At 27.1% G+C, this 20,023-nt stretch overlaps 1 protein-coding gene across 2 annotated transcripts in view; it reads right to left on the bottom strand.

Moving 5' to 3' along the window:
- Positions 1-20,023, bottom strand: part of LOC100212807 (dolichyl pyrophosphate Man9GlcNAc2 alpha-1,3-glucosyltransferase) — a 118,900-nt gene that overhangs the window by 18,166 nt on the left and 80,711 nt on the right. For both annotated transcript variants that reach the window (XM_065801115.1, XM_065801116.1), the window contains exons 2-8: positions 19,464-19,522; positions 19,147-19,387; positions 18,985-19,070; positions 18,444-18,507; positions 14,025-14,118; positions 10,510-10,674; positions 10,353-10,433 (exon numbers count right to left, since the gene is read on the bottom strand). In XM_065801115.1, coding sequence (XP_065657187.1) covers positions 10,353-10,433; positions 10,510-10,674; positions 14,025-14,118; positions 18,444-18,507; positions 18,985-19,070; positions 19,147-19,387; positions 19,464-19,474 — 742 coding nt within the window. In that variant the 5' untranslated portion in view covers positions 19,475-19,522. The remainder of the gene's footprint in view (positions 1-10,352; positions 10,434-10,509; positions 10,675-14,024; positions 14,119-18,443; positions 18,508-18,984; positions 19,071-19,146; positions 19,388-19,463; positions 19,523-20,023) is intronic.

Here is a 20,023-nt window from a genome sequence, read left to right on the forward strand (position 1 = left end):
CATAATCATTGGCATCACAACAGTAAATGTGACAATGGTGACTGATCATGATTGCAGTGACATACTATAACTTTTGGAGCTATTGAAATTTTATTTGTTAGTATCATTTTTTTTAAATTATTTTTAATTAAATTTGAACATATTCAACTATGTGACATTTTTGACTTTATAAAGAATATATTTAAAAATATTCTTATAAATGTTTGTATGGGTTGATCCCATACAACCATTTATAAGAATATTTTTAGCTTGAATGCTAAGCTTTAGAATAGAATTTTTTTACATTAGCAGGTGCAGTATTTCATGGCGTTCTGCTATTCAAAAAATCAAACTAAACTGAAGAGAAAATTAAAATTAAACAAACCATAAACCAGTGGTGTATGACTTGCAAGTTTTCTTGTAATTTAACAAACAGGGATTCTGGGATGTCAAAATCTTATACTGTTTACAAACAATGTTACATTGTTTAACAAAGTAAACCTATTACTAATAGGTTTACTAAAAATATTCGTTATATGAACCTGTTTTTTTTTTTAAACATATGTACATTTCAATTCTTAACTACCCTCTGCAGTATGGTAGAAGGTTTATAATATAACTGTATGGTAGACAGCAATCAGGGTTCAATATTCAAGTTTTGTAAATGTTTTAATATTTAGAGATTTTATTTAGTAGCCCAAAATTATACAACTGCTGTATAAATAGTTTATTGAGCTATGTTAGTATAAAACAACTCAAACGTTCCTTCTTGTGTTAATATGCTTTTATTATTGTTTTTTATGTTTTTATAAATATACTTGTTATTTTTATTTTCCTCATCTTAAATATGAAATAAAAATTGTTAAGCATATCGAAAATTTGTAATTTCAATTTAGCACATTTCAAAAAAAATGAATAAACATTTTTCAACTAAATATAATATTTTACTATATAAGAATAATACAAACAATTTTTATAACATGAGCTAAGTCATGGTTGTGAAAATTAACATAATAATAAATTCGTATATCAACAAAGTAGTGTATTAAATATGATGCATGTTTTGATTGAAGATTATATAGGAAAGTATAATTGCAGTTTTCCTTAAAGACATATATATATATATATATATATATATATATATATATATATATATATATATATATATATATATATATATATTATATATATATATATGTATATATATATATATATATATATATATATATATATATATATATATATATATACATATATATATATATATATATATATATACATATATATATATTATATATATATATATATGTATATATATATATATATATATATATATATATATATATATATACATATATATATATATATATATATATATATATAGAGAGAGAGAGTTCAGGGTTAGTCAGGAGCTCAATGTTCTTAAAAAAGAGAGCAATAATAAATTATTAAAAATACTCTAATTATCTAATTTTTACTTCAACAGGCTGTTTCTCCTTCTGTAGGTTCATAAGGAAGCTACCGGATGAACCTACAGAAAGAAAAACAGTCTGTCTGTATATACATACATACATACATAAATATAAATATATATATATATATATATATATATATATATATATATATATACATATACATACATATATATATATACACATATATAAATATATATATATATAAAAATATATATATAAATATATATATATATATACAGTATAGGATAAAACGAGTGCAACCAAATAATGCTAATTTAGTTTCTTTATATAAAAGTGCTGCATTTTTTCAATTTAGAGAAATAACTATGTAACTGTTAAGAGACAAAGTTCTTCAAGTTTTATTTATCACAAAGTTCATTATTTGTACACGAAAGTTAATAAATTAATCAAAAGCATTAAAAAAAGTTGATTTCCTTCTGGACAAAACAAGTGCAACTCAACAAAATGTTGACCAAGCTGTATTTCGCTATCAATATTTCGTGGCGAATCCTTTGTTGTTGACCACAGCCTTGCATCTTTGAGGCATAGATTCGATCAGGTGATCAATCAAACTTTGTGGAATCGCTGCCCAGGCCTTTTGGATTTGTTCAAACAGTTGATCCTTATTGAACACCTTCACGATTAATTCTGCGGTTGACGATCTCCCACAGGTTCTCGATAGGGTTGAGATCCGGAGATTGAGGCGACCAATCCATCACCGATAGGTGGTTGTCTTGAAACCACTGCTTGACTACTTTTGCAGTGTGTTTCGGATCGTTGTCTTGCTGAAAAACTCATTTTATTGGCATATTCCATTCAGCATGAGGTAACATAACATCTTTCAGGATATTTTTATACATAAAACGGTCCACTATTCCATTGTTTCGATGTATTGGACCTAGACCGTTAGCAGAAAAACACCCCAAGACCATTACATTGCCTTCACCATGCTTCACGGTCTTATGAAAGTAACGTAAATCGAGGCGTTTTACCGGCCGGTCGACATACACGGCAAATGCCATCGCTCCCAATGATGTTGAACTTCGATTCATCACTGAACAGGACAGTTCGCCATTTCTGCACATTCCAGTCAATATGAGATGTAGCACACAGGAGTCTTTTCTTCTGGTTTTTTAGTGAAATCAGCGGTTTCTTTGCAGGGCGTCGAGAAAACAATCCGGCTTTAATAGCATGTTGTCTGATTGTTCGGTCAGATACATGCAGCTCTAATTGCTTTTGGATCTCGACTGATGATATCCAGGGATCCTTCTTGACGGATCTGACAATCATAGAATCCTCTCTAGAAGTGGTGGAACGCGGTCTTCCACCTTTGTGATCTGCTGCCAACTTCCCCGTAGAACGATATTTGGAACATAGTCTTGATACAGTCCATTTTTTCACGCAATACTTATCACAAATACTTTTTTGTGACATTCCACTTACGTAATCGCCAATAATTTTCTTTCTTAGTTCCAATCCAAGACTGTCAGGAGCCATTTTTGCACTCGAAGTCATAAAAATAATAAAAATAAATAATCACGCTTCTCAAGGCTTACCGTGTTACATTTACCTTGTGATGATACAATAATGCTGTGGAACACAACGTCTTGGTTGGATGTGGACTGTATTGATGTAATGAAACACTTGTTGTATTTCACTTCTTGTATTGATGTTCTTCGATAAAACACTTTGATAAAACTCACTTCGATAAACTGTCTTGATAATACTGACTGATTGACTTCCATATATTGACTGAATTACATGTCGATTTACATGTCTCTTATATAGTAAAATGAACCTGTGTGAACCTGTTCTGGAAGATTCTAGATGCTTCTTTTTGGTGCTTCTGGAAGCTTCTGGATGCGTCTGGATGCTTCTGAATGTTTCTGGATATTTCTGGATGCTACTGGGTGCTTCCAGATGCTTCTTCTGGAAACTTCTGGATACTTTCTTTAATTATTAAAAAACTTCCGTGACGTTGACACGGACCAGACTTAAGAAAATGAGACAAACCAAAAAAGTTGCACTTGTTTTGTCCACTGCAAAATGGCACTTGTCAACGAAATTCTGCCTGTATGCTGTCACCTGTCAGCTGATTGCTCATGTCATGGCATGCTATGACTCCAGACTCCTGAACTGTTTGCTGTGGTAGTATAGTTCGTTTCGTTTTTAAGACATGTAAAATTAGGAACACTTTTTAGCATTGTTCGATGTTGGTTGCAAATGTTTTGTCCAATACTGTATATACATATATCGATCACCCAGAACAATAAGGAAACAAGTCCGAAATTTCCAAAAAAGAATTTATGTTAGCAATACATTAAAAACACTCATAACTTTCAGTTCCACACAGAACCAACTCTCCTTCGCCTATAACTTTAGTAGTAAATCAAAATATTTCCAAAAGGAATTTAAAAATATTGTACATGTTTCAGTTTCAAGCAATATTTCGAAATAACGCTGTATGGAAATCAATAAAATAACGCTGTATGGAAACGTGGAAAAAAAAAATTTCTAAAACTAAAAGAAATAGTGGACAACAATACATAAGTAGAACCTCCAAAAAACTTGTTGATGCAAAAAATGTTGGAACACCATGTGGGGATTCATGCAGAATTAAATGTTCTACAAAAATTTCTGAAAACGGTTGGCAAGATATTCATTGAAGTTTTTGGAAATTGGGGGATAATAATTTGCAAAGAAATTTTATATTGCAGTGTATGGAGAATATTATAGCGAAGTATAGAATGAGTACACCTGGCAGTAAAAGAACTCACAATAATGCTTATTATTTTGAAATAAATAATATACGAATTAGAGTATGTAAAACATTTTTTATGCGCACGTTCGATATTTCAAGTAAAATGATTTTTACAACTACGAAAAAGAAATGTAGGAGTACTACAAGTTGATGATAGAGGTCACCATGGAAATGGAGGTGTAAAAGTGAGTGATTATAAAAAGGATGATATTAGGGATCATATTAAGTCTTTTCCATGTGTTCTTTCAAATTATACTAGGTCAAGGAGTGCATGAAAATATTTGTACAGAAGTTTATCAATATCGGCCATGTACAGAATGTATGAGACTAAATGTGTTGAAGAAGGAAAGGAGTATGCTAAACGAAATATTTACGAGATGATATTCAACACAGAATTCCATTTAGGTTTTTGTTCCTAAAAAAGACTTATGTGAAACATGTAAAACATTTAAAAATTTAAGTGAGGAGGAAAAGATATTGCAGAATGTGTCTTATCAAAGACATTTAAATGAAAAATAATTATGTCAAACTGAGAAACAGAATGATTTAAATACAGCAGATGGAAATACAGAAATTATTTGCTTTGATTTACAGGCAGTTATCCCACTTCCATCTTGAGATGACTGTAGTTTCTTTTATAAGTGAAGACTGAATTGCTACAATTTTACTATATTTAACATTGGAAGAAAAGAAGGCTATTGCTATTTGTGGCATGAGGCATTGGGAAGAGAGGTGCCAAAGAAATTGGTACATGTCTCTTTGAATTTTTCAAAACACAGACAGCAAAAAAGAATTATTATGTATTCAGATAACTGTGCGGGGCAACAGAAAAACAAATTTGTAGCATCATTGTTGCTTCACACAGTAAATACTTCGCAATATGTTGAAGAAATACTTCATTAGTTTTTTGTGGTAGGCCACAGCCAAAATTAAGGTGATGCTATGCACGCATTAATCGAAAAAAAAAAAGTTTCTTGAGAGGTGACAAATTATACTTGCCATCGTAGTTATCAACTATAATATCTATGGCCAAAAAAACACATCCTAGGTACAAAATAAATCAAATGTGTTATTCTGATTTTATTGATTTGAAAGACTTGCAATCCAACACGGGAAGAAATTTTAATGTAAACACAGAGGGGGGAAAAGTTTTATGGAGCGACATTTGTATGGTAATGTGCAAAAAATCCACTTCAACAATCATATACTATAAAACTTCATACACAGATATTGATTTCTGTAAAATTGATGTGAGGTACAAGACCAGAGGCTCGCAAGTGTCTGTGGTTTTGAAGAAGATAAACAGCCAATGCCCGACCATTTCTACTAAGAAAAAAAAGGATTTGATGGATTTGTGCCATTCATGCGCAATTCTAAAAGGATACTAGTCTTTTTACCAAGATTTGAAAACGACTGAGCAACACAAAGATAGTGATTCTGATTGATTTAATAGTATTTATTTGGTTTGTTGTATTATTTGATTATTTTTTAATTGTAGGTTTTTTTTTTTAATTTTACAACTTAATTTTTATAACTGTAAATGAATAAAAAATATGAAGTTGCTATTAAGGTTTTTCTTTTCTTTAATGAAACCTAAATAAAGGACTCAAATATAAATGAAATTAGTTTGATGTCATAGACATCTCTGGAACCATAAGGAAACAAGTAGAAAACATTGAGTTAATTGACATAAAAATTATAATTTTAGTCAAGATATCTCTTTAGATATGGTATTTAATATATTTTGAACATAACTGTAAAAAAAAATTAGGAAATATCGTATGTGCATATTATTATGCGATAACGAAACTTATAGCAAAACTTTGACTGGCCATTTCTCAACTTTATGGTATTTCTAGTTATTTCCCTATACTTCTGGGGGATCGATATATATATATATAAATATAAATATATATATATATATATATATATATATATATATATATATATATATATATATATATATATATATATATATATATATACACACACACACATATATATATATAAATATATATATATTTAATGCAAATTTTGCGGAGTCGCACTCCATTGCCATAAACCGAAAAAAGAAACAAAATCTTAATGAATAATAAAACAAATAAATAATAAACCAGTAAAATTAAAAGCACAAAATTAATATACTTTTTAAATTTAAAAGCGTCTTAATAGTTCAAACAATTTAGTTCTAACAATTTTTTAATGTAGAAGCAACTCAATTAATACTTTAAATGCAAATAGTTTTATTATATATCACAATGCTAGTGTGACAATTTAATATGCTTAGGATGAGTAAATGTTTTTATATATGAGATGCAACTGTTAGTTTGGTATTGGATGCGGGTTCACATTCTTTTAACAGATCTTTTTTTTTTTATGTTTTATTTGCTTAATAGAAATTAGATAACATCAAAGTTTCAAAATTTTAATTAAGTTTTTAAGAATGTATTAAATAACTTTAAAACTTTGATCTTTTTTAAATTCTATGAAGTGAAACACTTTTAAGTTAAAATAAAGACATTAATTTTATGCTTTTATTTTTTCTGGTTTATCTTTTATTTACTTTATCGATCATTAAGATTTTTTTATTTAGTTTAGTTTTTTTTCTCTTTTCAGTTTATGGTTCATTTATTTTTAATTTTAGTATAAGTCTGTTTTGGTTTTTTCAGCACATTTTTTAAATGCCCTAATTATCAAAACTTGCAAAGAGCTGTGGCCAAGTTGTCAAAACAAAATATTATATGTATAACCGTATATGGCATTCCTCTTACAAGAAGGCCTGTTATTGGTTCTTTTGCTTATTGCTTATTTGAACTGATTTACTCATGGATAATTTTTTAAATGTATAGTGCTGGTTGTACATAAATTATACACGCTTGATAAAGTCAAAACTGTTGTGTAGATAAATAAACATTATATTTGGTATTTTGAATACCCTAAATGAACATATTTCTGATTTATTTTTATTTATAAATATGGGTACTGCCATGAAACTCAAATCAATCAAGTGAAGAGCTTCTCAGCAAGAATACAGTGTTCTAGGATTGCTCACAATTGACTCTTTATCATCAGTACTTATAAAATTCATTCATCATAAAATAAGTTGGTCACAAGTTGAAACGAAAATGCATTTACATACCAAACAAAGTTAGACAATGTTAAACAAAACTAAAAAAGCCATTGCAGAGGAATACAATTAATACACCTAGATCTAAAACAAGGCGTTGCAGAATGTATGTGTCTAGCGATTTGAGAAAAACTTTGTTTTTCCATAATGCTTTAGTTGTTGGAATAAGAGAAAAATATTAGTTCTCACCAACAGATAAGAAAGAGTCTTCTTGTATATACACTTCAAACCAAGTATTTGAGGAAATATTAACTAATTGGAGTTATGTTTAAAAGAAAGCAACAGTTTCTTTCAAACATTTGAGAAAATCTACTGAGAGAGATGATAATTTTAGGTTTTCATGATCACAAGGATACAATTTAGTTGGTTAAAATTAAAGGTTATCATCTTAAGTTACACTTTGTTTACAAAGCTTTGTCTATTCTGGGTGCATAAACCAACCATGAAAGACTGTCATTCCTGACTGTGTAAAAGACATAATAATCTTATCTTTCTAGGAGACAAAATCAGTTGAAAATCTTGCAGCATAATGGTGAAAAAAATATAGAAGACATTTCACAATAAGCAGCTTGTAATCCTAAGTCAAAGGTTTGCAATTATCTTGAATGTCATAGATGTCATAACAGTCATTCAGAGATTAAAATTTCATTGGAAATAAATACATGGTCATGGAAAAATACTGTTGTTGAAAAAAAGAATGCTACGATTTTAAAAATACAAAGTTGGCCACAAGGTACATGGTACAATGACAAAACTTGTAACTTTATTTTGTGAAGAATTTTAAGATTTCAGGAAATATGTTTTTGACTTAAGGATAGAGTACCAAGTTTATAGAGACCTGTGTTGGCATACAATGCTTACAGATTCTAATAAATGTGTAATACATTTTGATTTTTCTGAGAATTGCTTTTGTGGGTATGAATTAGAAATTTAAAGTGTCCATTAGCGTGCATAGTCAAGTTTCAGGGCTCAAATCAATCATATTCACACCTTTGTGATTTGTTCTTTTTTAAATAAAAAACATTTTTACAATTTTTTTTTCTTTTTAATTTTTTTGGCCACTCTTAAAAGTATAAAATTTGTGTAAGTTTTTTATTAGGGGTCTTAAAGTACGTCACACTTTTAAATAGAACTATAATCATTTGCTCTTTTGCGTCAAGATTTTCATTCAACATGTTTGAATTTAAATTACTTTAAATCTCTACATGAAAGCCAATAATATCCTACTTCTATTCTAAAGTTAAATTTGTAAACATTAACATAAAAACCATTTGAATGAAAGAATTAATTATACTTAAATTTTTAATAGTACACTAGATCAAGATGCAATAAGTTAGGAAAATAATGTAATATTTGTATTTTACTTTTTTAAGTATCATGTTAAGTAAAAACAATTAAGTGTAGCACCATCAAGTTCAATATACAAGCATGATTCTCTAGCTATAATATTCAAAAAATTTTCCAAACATTGCCATCCTTCTTCTGAATATTACATGATTTTGATTTTAAATGAGATAGCTGGAATTTTTTGTGTTCTCGAAAAAAAGACTGCTGATGGTGTTGGTGGAATACCAACACCATCAGATACATCTGTACTAATGGTATCTAATACATCTGATACTGATGGCATCAGATACAATCAGTACAGATGTGCATTTAACTAATGGTAGCAATATATCAGATGCTAAAACATTGTTCAAGGTATTGAAACTGGAACACACATTAAGCTGATTTTTGTTGATAAAAATGAAGTAGCAGCAATGGCAAAAACAGTTCTGAATTTGTTACTGGCAATACCCGGTACAATGAAGGTGCATCAACTGAAAACTATTGTTGTGAAACAACTCTAACCTGAAATGTTTCATATTGATGCTGTTTCACTGTGATGTTGAATGTGCTTGTAATTCGGAATTAAAATGTTTCAGAATAAAGTTGTTTCACTGTGATGTTGGATATGCTTGATTGTCTCACTGTGATGTTGGATGAGCTCTTCACCGTGATATTCAATGTACTCTTCACCATGATGTTGGATGTGCTTGTAACTCAGAATTGAAATATTTCAGAATAGAGTTGTCTCACTGTTGGATGTGCTCTTCATTATGATGTTGGATGTGCTCTTCACTGTGATGTTGGATGCGCTCTTCACAGCGATGTTGGATGTGCTTACGATTCAGAATTGAAATGTCTCAGAAGTTGTCTCACTGTGATGTTAGATTTGTTTGTGATTGTCTTACTGTGATGTTGAATGAGCTCTTTACCATAATGCTGGATGTGCTCTTCACCGTGATTTTATGATTGTAATGCAATTGCTACAAACGGAATTGTAATGCAATTGCTACAAAAGGTTGTCATTTTTGTTTCCAATATTTCCATTAAAAAAAAAAAAAGACAGAACAGAACCATAAAACATTGAATTGCCAAAACCTGAAAGAATTGATTCTATTAAACAAAATTCACCGATTGAGAATATTATTCATGCTAAGAGTTCTGTCTACAAAAACATAAGAGTGAAAATATAAAAGTGAAAATACCAAAAAGGCCAAAACCAAAGAAACAGCCACCAATCATTACAAAACCAAAGAAACAGCCACCAATCGCTACAAAATGGACTAATTATTATCAATCAAATTAAATTAAAATCAAATTAAAATCAAGTTCTGTGGTTATTGACCAGGTTTGGTATTGTTTTATTTGTGACAATTCTAAGAAAAATAGCTATGCGCCGATGTGTGGAAAACAGATACATGAAATGTATGTTGGGCTGACATCAAACAAAACATAAGATTTTTTTTGTTCTAATTGTAAAGTTATGGCACAAAAAATAAAGCTAAAAAAAATAAAGACAAACACTAGATATATGTTATAATTTTTTTCATATTACACTTTATATTGATAATAACTTCATTTATAATATTATAGAAAACTACCAATAATACATTCAACAGCTTCCAGGGTTATTGTTACCAATACAAAATTAAAACTATTATTATAAAAACGAAAAATATTAAACCTGCACTGCCTGATACACCATCTGTTACAATTTTTTCATGGTAATTTTGGACCAATGCTTGATTTTCCATTGACACCTTTACTAAAATAAAACAAAGTAATAAACTTAAAAATATTAAAATTACATATTTTAAAAAAAAAATTACTTTTTAAATTACCATGAACAAAAACACCAACTTTGAACAAAAAGTTTGACATAAGCACCCAATACACCATAATTGCACCAATAAAGGCAGCAAGACCAAAAATAAAAGCAACAAACTTTCCAATACTTCCAAGATACTTTTCACAAATATCAACAAACTCAACATTTTCTTTTTCCACTTAAAATTAATAAAAATGAATTTTTAAGTATTTAGAACAAAATAAAAGAAACAACACAAAAATTAAGCAAAAACAAGTGCCAGAAATAAATTTCATTAACTTGATTCATAATGTTCATTAACTTGATTCATAGTTTTAAAAACTTAAAAAAGTTTCCTATCTATTTTACATTATATAACCCCCTCCCCCCCCCACCTCAAAAAAAAAAAAAAAATTTTTTTTTTTACTGTTGCGAACAGTTACAAGTAAACCGAGTTTTAAAGAAAAAATGAGTTTTCTTGAAAATGGAACATTTTCAACTTTATTGTAAAGAAAATTGTAAGCTTTATTAAAGATACATTAAAAAAACTTAAATCATCTTGAATCACTTGATTACAGTTATTTTCTAACATTTCAGAACTTGATTAGCATGAGTTCAGACTGTGGCATGCACTAGTGATATTGGTATGAATAAAAGAGAAACAGGTAATTAAAAGTGAGATGTTGGTAGTGTTTTATTAAAAAATGTCTTGAGAACCTATATAGCTGTCAAGACTTTTAATAAAGCGATACCAACATCACAATTCCAATCCTTTAGGGTAATTTCAGCAGCTTTGTATGCTTCAAGGTAATTTACTACTGCATGTTTAGAAGGTTGAACAGTTTGCTTTTTAAACATAGCTTTGGTGCCCCATTTTATATGGATCTCAGCAATGTAGTGCTAATGCAAGAACGAGAGAACTGGTTGTCCCAAAACTCTGATGAAAACAGGAGCATTTCTAGGGTTAGAAATGCTCCTGTTTTCTTTCTTGTGTTAAAAACTGACATAAAAACACACATAGCAATGATATTCTCAGATATTTAAAAATTCTGATTTTGGAGTACAAAAGCCACATCATTAGCATTTCCACTGTCCAAAAGGACTCCAAAAAATTAATAATTATTTGATGAAAACTCACAACTAGTAACTAATACTGCCAGTTTATCAACAGTAACAATCTTCTTAGATTCTTCTTCTATGTGTTTTAAATTTTTTTTTCAAAGAGAAGCAACAATGGTTTGTTTTTTTCATTTACTTGCTAAAGATTTTACCACCTATGATATCACAATAATAAATTTATGATTCCTCAAATACTTTTGTACCTAACTGTCTATCACACTAAAGTTTAGCTTCATAACAAAAGTTGACTCCTTTGTGGGGGTTTCCAACACATCTATTAGATACATACAAGACAGCTTTATAATTTATCAACCAGCAATCTTAAACAAGTAAGTATTAGTGCTATTTATGCTCATTTGCATGTTTTTGTGGTTTTTTGATTTATGTTATTTTTTTTAGTTTTTTCATCTGCATTGTTATTTTAAACAGTTAGAGCTTATTACTATGGGACTATTTACCTCAAGTTAGCAAAAACTTTAAGGCACTCCCCCTACTTGACACCTACTCATGTTGGCCCTAAATTTTAGTTTAAAGAGTTATACTATCTTTTGCACTTGATTAAAAAGGTACAGAGTACACTTAAAATTTATTTGTTGATGTTTAAATATTACAGTAACCAAGTTTAATCAAATATATAGCTAATTGCAAATAAACTATAGTATAAACTATAGTAATTACAAACAAATTGTAGTATAACATTTACTATAACTTATAACAACAAATAAAATAAAGGTTAATGATCAAGCAATTATCATAAATACTTACTCAGTGTAGTTAAGGCAATTTTAAAATATTATAGCGTCTGTATGATATTTTGTTGACTACGACATATTTCCGTAATATGATCAGGTCTGTGAATTATAAAAAAGATGAAAAAAATTAAAATGATAAATTTTGCGGTATCATAAAATATAAATGATTATAGCGAAAAAACGCAGACCGAAGATTCTTTTTTTTTTAAAAAAATCTTCTTAAAATCACAATCACAAAAACATTTTTTAGGTGAAATGAACATTATAGTTTAACAATATGATCTGTTCTGATCGGTTATTGGCAATTTTTCTTAATTATAAGCACTTTCTTGGTTTGAATTCTAGTATTTTTTGTGAAAATTGATAGAAATATTGTATTTTGACAACTATTTATTGTTAATATACATCAGAACCGATTAGAACTAGGATTAATAGTAAATTAAGGAACTTTTTCAAAAGATTTTAACTAAATTCATGTTAACCTAGATGAGCGAAATTGATCTAAAAACTCTAAAATGGTGTCCTTTAGATTCACTATTATGGGTAGTAAAAAGTTATATATGAAAATTATATATAAAAAAGAAAAGTTTGTTTAAATATTAAAAATAAAAGAATTCGAAAATTTGTAAATCACCTTAATTACACTGAGTAACCAATATGAATATTTTTATAAAGAAAAAAATTGTTGCTGAGTTTTTTATGATTGATTTGTTTAACTTATTTTTTAGTTTTTTATTTAAATCTTAAAATTTATACTATTTAAAATTTATTTTTAAAGTTTAGTTATATATTTTTTCCTTATAGATATACAAAATCAAATTATTAACTTTTATCTTGAATGGCATTATCATTTAAATACTCATTTCTAAAAATACTATAAAATCATTTACTCATTTCTAAAAATAACATTATAAGAAGTGAAGATGTTGAAAAAAGTGTAACCATTAATTTGGTATTTCCCTGAATTACAAAATGAAAAACATTGCTCAATTTAACAAGATGGAAATAAGTAAATTTGTTGATGTATTTACTTTGTATATGGAAATCAAGTTTGAATTAAGTGAATTTTGTAATATTTTTTCTAACCTTAACCTTTAATTTAAATTAGCAATCTTTAACTTCTCAAAGTTGCAAGTTGCAGAATTGTACTGAGTGACATCTATTTATTATTATTCCCAATAAAATCCAACTAGAGGAAACAAATTTCTCATTAAAAAAAACAAAATTTTAACTAAAATGTTTTAAAATAGTACTAAAAATTGTACCCTACTAGAAAGAAGAACTTTAGATCAGCAATTAAAATTTGAAAATACTCCATACAATAAAGAGAAACTTTTCTAATGGAATAACAAACATTTTCCTTTTTATTTGTTAAATTATTAATTAATTTTATTTGTACTTATGCAGTTTAAGCTAAAAATTGTTCATTAGAAAAGCTAAGTTCTGGGATGAGGAGTAACCATCAATAAACATAATAGTCTTTTCAAACATAACATGTAGTTGGGCAGAAAGCAACAAAGCTTGTTTAAACAACATCCTGATTTTTTAATAAAAAGTGTGTCTATATATATATACATATATATAAACCAAAGATTTATTAATAAGATTTTATATAAAACTCACATTCTGTCAAAGTATTAGAAACTATTTGGCGCTAAAAACATCAAAAACATCAAACCTGCATATTTTCCACTTTTGACAATCATCAGACAAGTAAACAAACAAATTACTCCCATCAGTATAATTAATGTAATTCCCATTGCAAATCCACTCTTTAATACAAAAAAGCAATAATAAATTGTATATAATAATAGCAGACAGACCTTTTTAAAATGACAACTTTATTAACTACATACTTACATACATATACATATATACATACTTACATATATATATATATTATATATATATATATATATATATATATATATATATATATATATATATATATATATATATAGACACACCCACAAACATAACCATTCATTAACAAAATAGGATGACATTTAAAAAAATCTTCCAGCATTTTTTTTTTAATTTTTGATTCTTATAAGTATTAATTTTTTTTACAACAGCAGCATATACTTTGTGCACCCCAAAAATCAATTTCTGCAAATGGTTTAGTTGATACTTGATTCAATCATGTTTGTGTTAATGCCAAAGGTGTTTTCAATTATATGTGTTTCTGACAGCAGATAAATAACTGTCATAAGATATGCAAAAAGCAGTTTTATTAGAATAGTTTATCAATAACAATTCTCTAAAATTAGGAGATATTTGTAAAACCCCACCCTGTATACACTCAATGTTAACTAATGTGTTCACAAATATATTTAAAATCAAAAAGTCAAAATAAATGCTTAAAATTAATGTTATAGTTGTTAAAAATAAAACAAGCTTCAATTTTTGTAAAAATAATACAACTGAATCCAAACTTTTGGCTGGTAGTGTACATACATATATACATATATATTATATGTGTGTGTGTGTTTGTGTGTATATATATATATATATATATATATATATATATATATATATATATATATATATATATATATATATAATGAAATTTTTAATTTCATTTATATAGTAGTTATAAAATAGTACATACTTTAGGTTTTATAAAAATAAAAAATAACTTTAAAAATACCAAAAACTTTTGATTTATTCCATACTAGGGAGCTAAAAGTTTACATTTTGTTATTTTTTTACATTTTTTTAAGATCTTAAATACTAGATTAAAAAACGGTACGAAAACAAAAAAATTAATGTAGATCTACTCAATGTGGAAAACTTTTTTAAAAGTTGTCATCATAGTGGAACAAGAATTGCAAAGCATCTGTTACCTAAAACAGCATTATTATTATTTTTTGCTAAACTTTTTTATACACATTAATCTAATATTGTTAATTATTAAAAAACAAAAAAACTAATGGACACTTAATAAAAATGAACATTTATTTACAACTCTAAAAGATCAAAAAAAGTTACATGTAATTTGTCAATAAATAAAATTAAAATTCTTTGTTCATTTTTTTAAAATTATAACAAAATAAACTGTATTAAATATAAATAATATTGATTAAAATGAAATTTTATTAATATGAAAATTTATTAAAATGAAAGATAATTAAATAAAAATGAATAGATAATTAAATAAAAAGTGCTTATACATTATAAACACTTTACCCTAATAAACACTTTTTTTATAAAAAAAATTTATATTGAAAGAACGTTTTCTAAGTTTAATTTTACTGAGTAAGAACTTGTCATAATTTTTTGAATTTGTAAATTATGTTCTCTAAAAAATTGATAAGAGATTTTTATTGTAAAGTTTAAAGAAGAAAAAACAAGGATAAAAAACAACTACCTTTAGTAGTCCATAGAATAGTCCATAATAAATTCTCCTTGATCCATAGTTTGGGTGATCAAGGTTGTAATTAGTGGAAGAAAGATAAGCTTTCACCAAATTTAGTTTCTATATATTACTTAAACTAAAAGTTTAGTGTTCAGAAAAAATTAATTTAACTTAAATTGTGGTATTTTGCTTTGCCCATTGGGGGAACAAAATATTCTAGGTCAAATTCTTTGACCCATTCCTCAAATAATTCTGCCCACATACAACTTTTTGGTCAAGCCTAATAGTGACAAGGAGTATTTTTCTTACCTTTGACAACTCAACACCATCTACAGCTAAAACCACCTTCAACACCTAGAAGGCTGACCACTTTTCATTTTTTAAATGTCTTTGTTAGGCAAACATTGATAAAAAAAATGTTGAATTCATTAGCATTAAAAATATTTTCAAGTGGGCATCCCGAATAAGTTGTATGCAGTGATAACTGAAGTCATTGAGCAATCATTTATTCATTAACCAATTTTTTTCAAAAAATAAATCCAAAATTCATAAACCAATCATTTGTTTATAAGCCAACTTTGCCACTACAGATATGGTTTTGATAGATATACAGTTGAAAAATCCTCTTGAATTCAAAGGTTATCAAATTATAATATTTTTAAACTACTTGTGATCCAGACTCTCTCCAGAACACTTTTCTCTGCTTCTCTCTAGATAACTTATTATATATTATTAATATATAATAAGTTATCTAGAGAGATATATTAAAGCTGTACTTAAAGGCCAACATTCATTTTTATTTACTTGCTTTTGGGATATAACAAGGTTCTATCATTGGTCCTGTATTGTTTCTCTTCTATATTAACGATCTTCCTGAAAACATCTAAAATTACTCTATTTGCTGAAGACGCAATTATATACTCTTGTCTTGACAAAAAGTCATCACATTTTGATTGCTTAGAATAGGCAGCTAACAGCTTAGGACTTGCAGTAGCTTGTGAATTTAGCTTGTGACTTAAACAAAACTCAGCTATTTACTGCAAACAATTATCCCAATATTGTTGATATTCCTATACTGATGAATGGCAAACTTTAAACTCAAAATGGCCTCTCACTGAATCTTCTCAAATTCACTACTGACTTCTTATTAAAACCATCTATTACAAATCTATTAAACTATCTATTACAAAGTTAGCATCTTAAAGTTAGATTTTTTTCTTTCACTTTAATGTGCTCACCATTTCCTTATTTCCGATTCTATTGTCTACCTCATTGTCTATCTCTTATTTGCCCTTATATGGAATACTGTTATCATATTTGGGCTAGTTCTTCTGACGATGTTCTTCCTCTTCTAGAAAAAGTCCAAAACAGAATTGTAAATGTAGTTGGACTTGCTTTGTTATTGCCAAGCTTGAGCCCCTGCCCCAATGTTATAAGGTTGCATCTCTTTCTCGAATTCTAAAAATCATGATATTTATCATCACTTGTTTCATCAACCAAATCTCAGGTGACTTGTCATTCAGCAAAGTTGCTTTTACTGTATCTATCCCATGCTCTAAAAACTTTTACTCATCTAGTTTTTTTCTCTGCACATCAAAGATTTGGAACTCTCCCATCTTCATGTTTTCCTAACTCATACAACCTTCAACTACAATCTACTCATAATACCTACTTCAAGTAAGGAAATTTCATGGTAACTTTGCATTTATTCAAATTTTTTGAAGATTTCGAATTAATATTATACTGTATTGTTATCGAATTAAGAAAGTTTGAGATTTCTTTTAAATATAACTTTATTATAAATTTATTACACATTCAACTAATTTAATCAATAAATACAAATATGTAAGATACAAATACAAATATGTAAGAGAAAAATTACAAGTGAAGATATTGTTAAAATAAATAAATAGATAATGAACGCGGATACTTAAAGAAGACCATTAGGTCTTGTCACAGAGAATCATTGATGAAGAACTTGAAACTTTATATAAAAATAAACACAAATAAATTATAAGTCGAAATCTAAGCCGTGCTGAATACAAATAAATTAAATAGTTATGATTAAAAAAATCCATTTCCAACTAGAAAATATAAATAAACAAAAAATATACAAGTATTTGATTTAATAAATAAAAAGAAGGCAGACACTTGCAGAAGACTATCAAGTCTTCATCAAGAACCGCTTGTAAGTTTAAAAATCTCATAAAAATCAAATGCATACTCTTAGGAAAGAGCAGAGGCTACGAGGAACGCAATACAATGCAATTTTCTAAAAAAATCTTCTTTTTTTAATTTTTATATAAATTTTGGTTACAATCCTTCCTTAAACTAAAACACAAACCTTGATAAACAAAGCTGCTTGAAAAAGCAAGTTAAACACAGTACTACTAGGAGCGTCATAGGATTCAAAATCTGTAGTACTTTTTATTAAATAAAAATGTACAAAGCTCATGTACAAAGCTCTTAATTTGTACATTTGTACAATTTAACATAATACAAGCAACTAATGCACTGCCTAAATTTTTTTAATTTCAAGCTCCACTAGGCTAAGAGGGGCCACTACAGTTGAGAAGACTCTTTATTAGTTGTTTTATTTTAATTTTTTTTTTCAATAAATATATAGTTATAATAACTCATATTCTACATTAACAGTCACAGAGAGAGCATGGTCACACAGAGAACATACTGGCAAAATAAAGAAGATACAAATCATTGAAAGTGTTAAAAAAATATTACCTGCTGTAAACCCCATGGTAGACTCAATAAAGAAGTTCCTAACATTGTATTCCAAATAGCAAAGCTGTTAAAAGTTTAAAAATAAAGAAATATATAATTTAAAAATTCTTCATTATCTTTTCACAATTTATAAACATTGATGACCAAAACCTCACAACAAAAACCTAACCTTCACCATTTTTTCACAATGCATAAACATTGATAAATAAAACTAACAACTTTATTTTATAATTAAAATAGATAATAAGTAAAAAATAAATTTAATTTAGTTTTTGTTTTTAAAACAATTTGATTAAAAGAATACAGAAAAGTTTGTATTTTTATTATTTTATTACTATTTCTATTAATTTTTTTATTTCTAATATTTATCTAAAAAAGTTCATTTAATTTAGCTATTAAATTTAACAAATAACTTAGTTAATAATAATGTTTTATAAATAATCTTAAAAAAGAGTTGTTCTGAATTCAAATGACCATCATACATGGATGTCATTTAAAATACAAAAGTTACAAAAGTTATTTACATAGATATAATACTTACATCGTAATAATACTTGATTGTTTGGAACCTTTTGGACCTATATGAGGCCAAAAGAGCTCTCGAGGTACCAAATGATTTGGTATAATCTAATAGAAAGAAAAAAAAAAGTAGCCAAAATTAAAATCTTTTGAACATATAAACATGTTAAAAAAAAAAACTTACAAACTTTGTTGAATTTAGCGCATAGAGCTTATTATAATACTGGTATCGACTATACTGTGCTGCTTGATTTATATAATCTGATGCGTTTTCATCATTAATCAATAGATTCTTATTAAAAACATACGGTTCACGTTTTAAATCTGATGAAACATTTCTAAGATGTTTATTTTCGATGAATGATGATCTTGAAGACATTCTACTATTTTTTATTGTTAGTTTATTGAGCAGAGGGCTCGATTTACTGTAAAAAAACAGGTAAATAGATTATTAAATATAAAATTATATAAATTTAATAAATTTAAAAACTATTTGTTTACCTGGAAGCCATTTTTATCCAAAACAAACTTCTTTATATTTAGTTTATATATGTAAACATCTAAATGTAGTGTTAAGAAAATATGAAATCATTAAAATGTAATTATTAGAAATTAATCATCCAAATGTAAATAATATGGCAACATATACATACATACATATATATATATATATATATATATATATATATATATATATATATATATATATATATATATATATTTATATATGTATGTATATGTTGCCATATTATTTACATTTATATTTACATATATATATATATATATTATATATATATATATTTATATATATATATATATATATATATATATATATATATATATATATATATATATATATATATATATATATATATAATGCTAAAAAAGTAAAAACATCCAAATGTAATAATTATAAAATATGGCAACATTATATTTGACAAAAAAAAATTTGCTGCAAAAAATTTTTAACAGGAAAAACTTATAATTTTTTTTATGAAAAAGAATCATGCAAATCCACTTTTTTTAAAGATAACAAAAAGCATAAAATGAAAACAACACAA

The sequence above is a fragment of the Hydra vulgaris genome, chromosome 07, assembly GCF_038396675.1.
Source record: "Hydra vulgaris chromosome 07, alternate assembly HydraT2T_AEP".
Lineage (NCBI taxonomy): Eukaryota > Metazoa > Cnidaria > Hydrozoa > Anthoathecata > Hydridae > Hydra > Hydra vulgaris.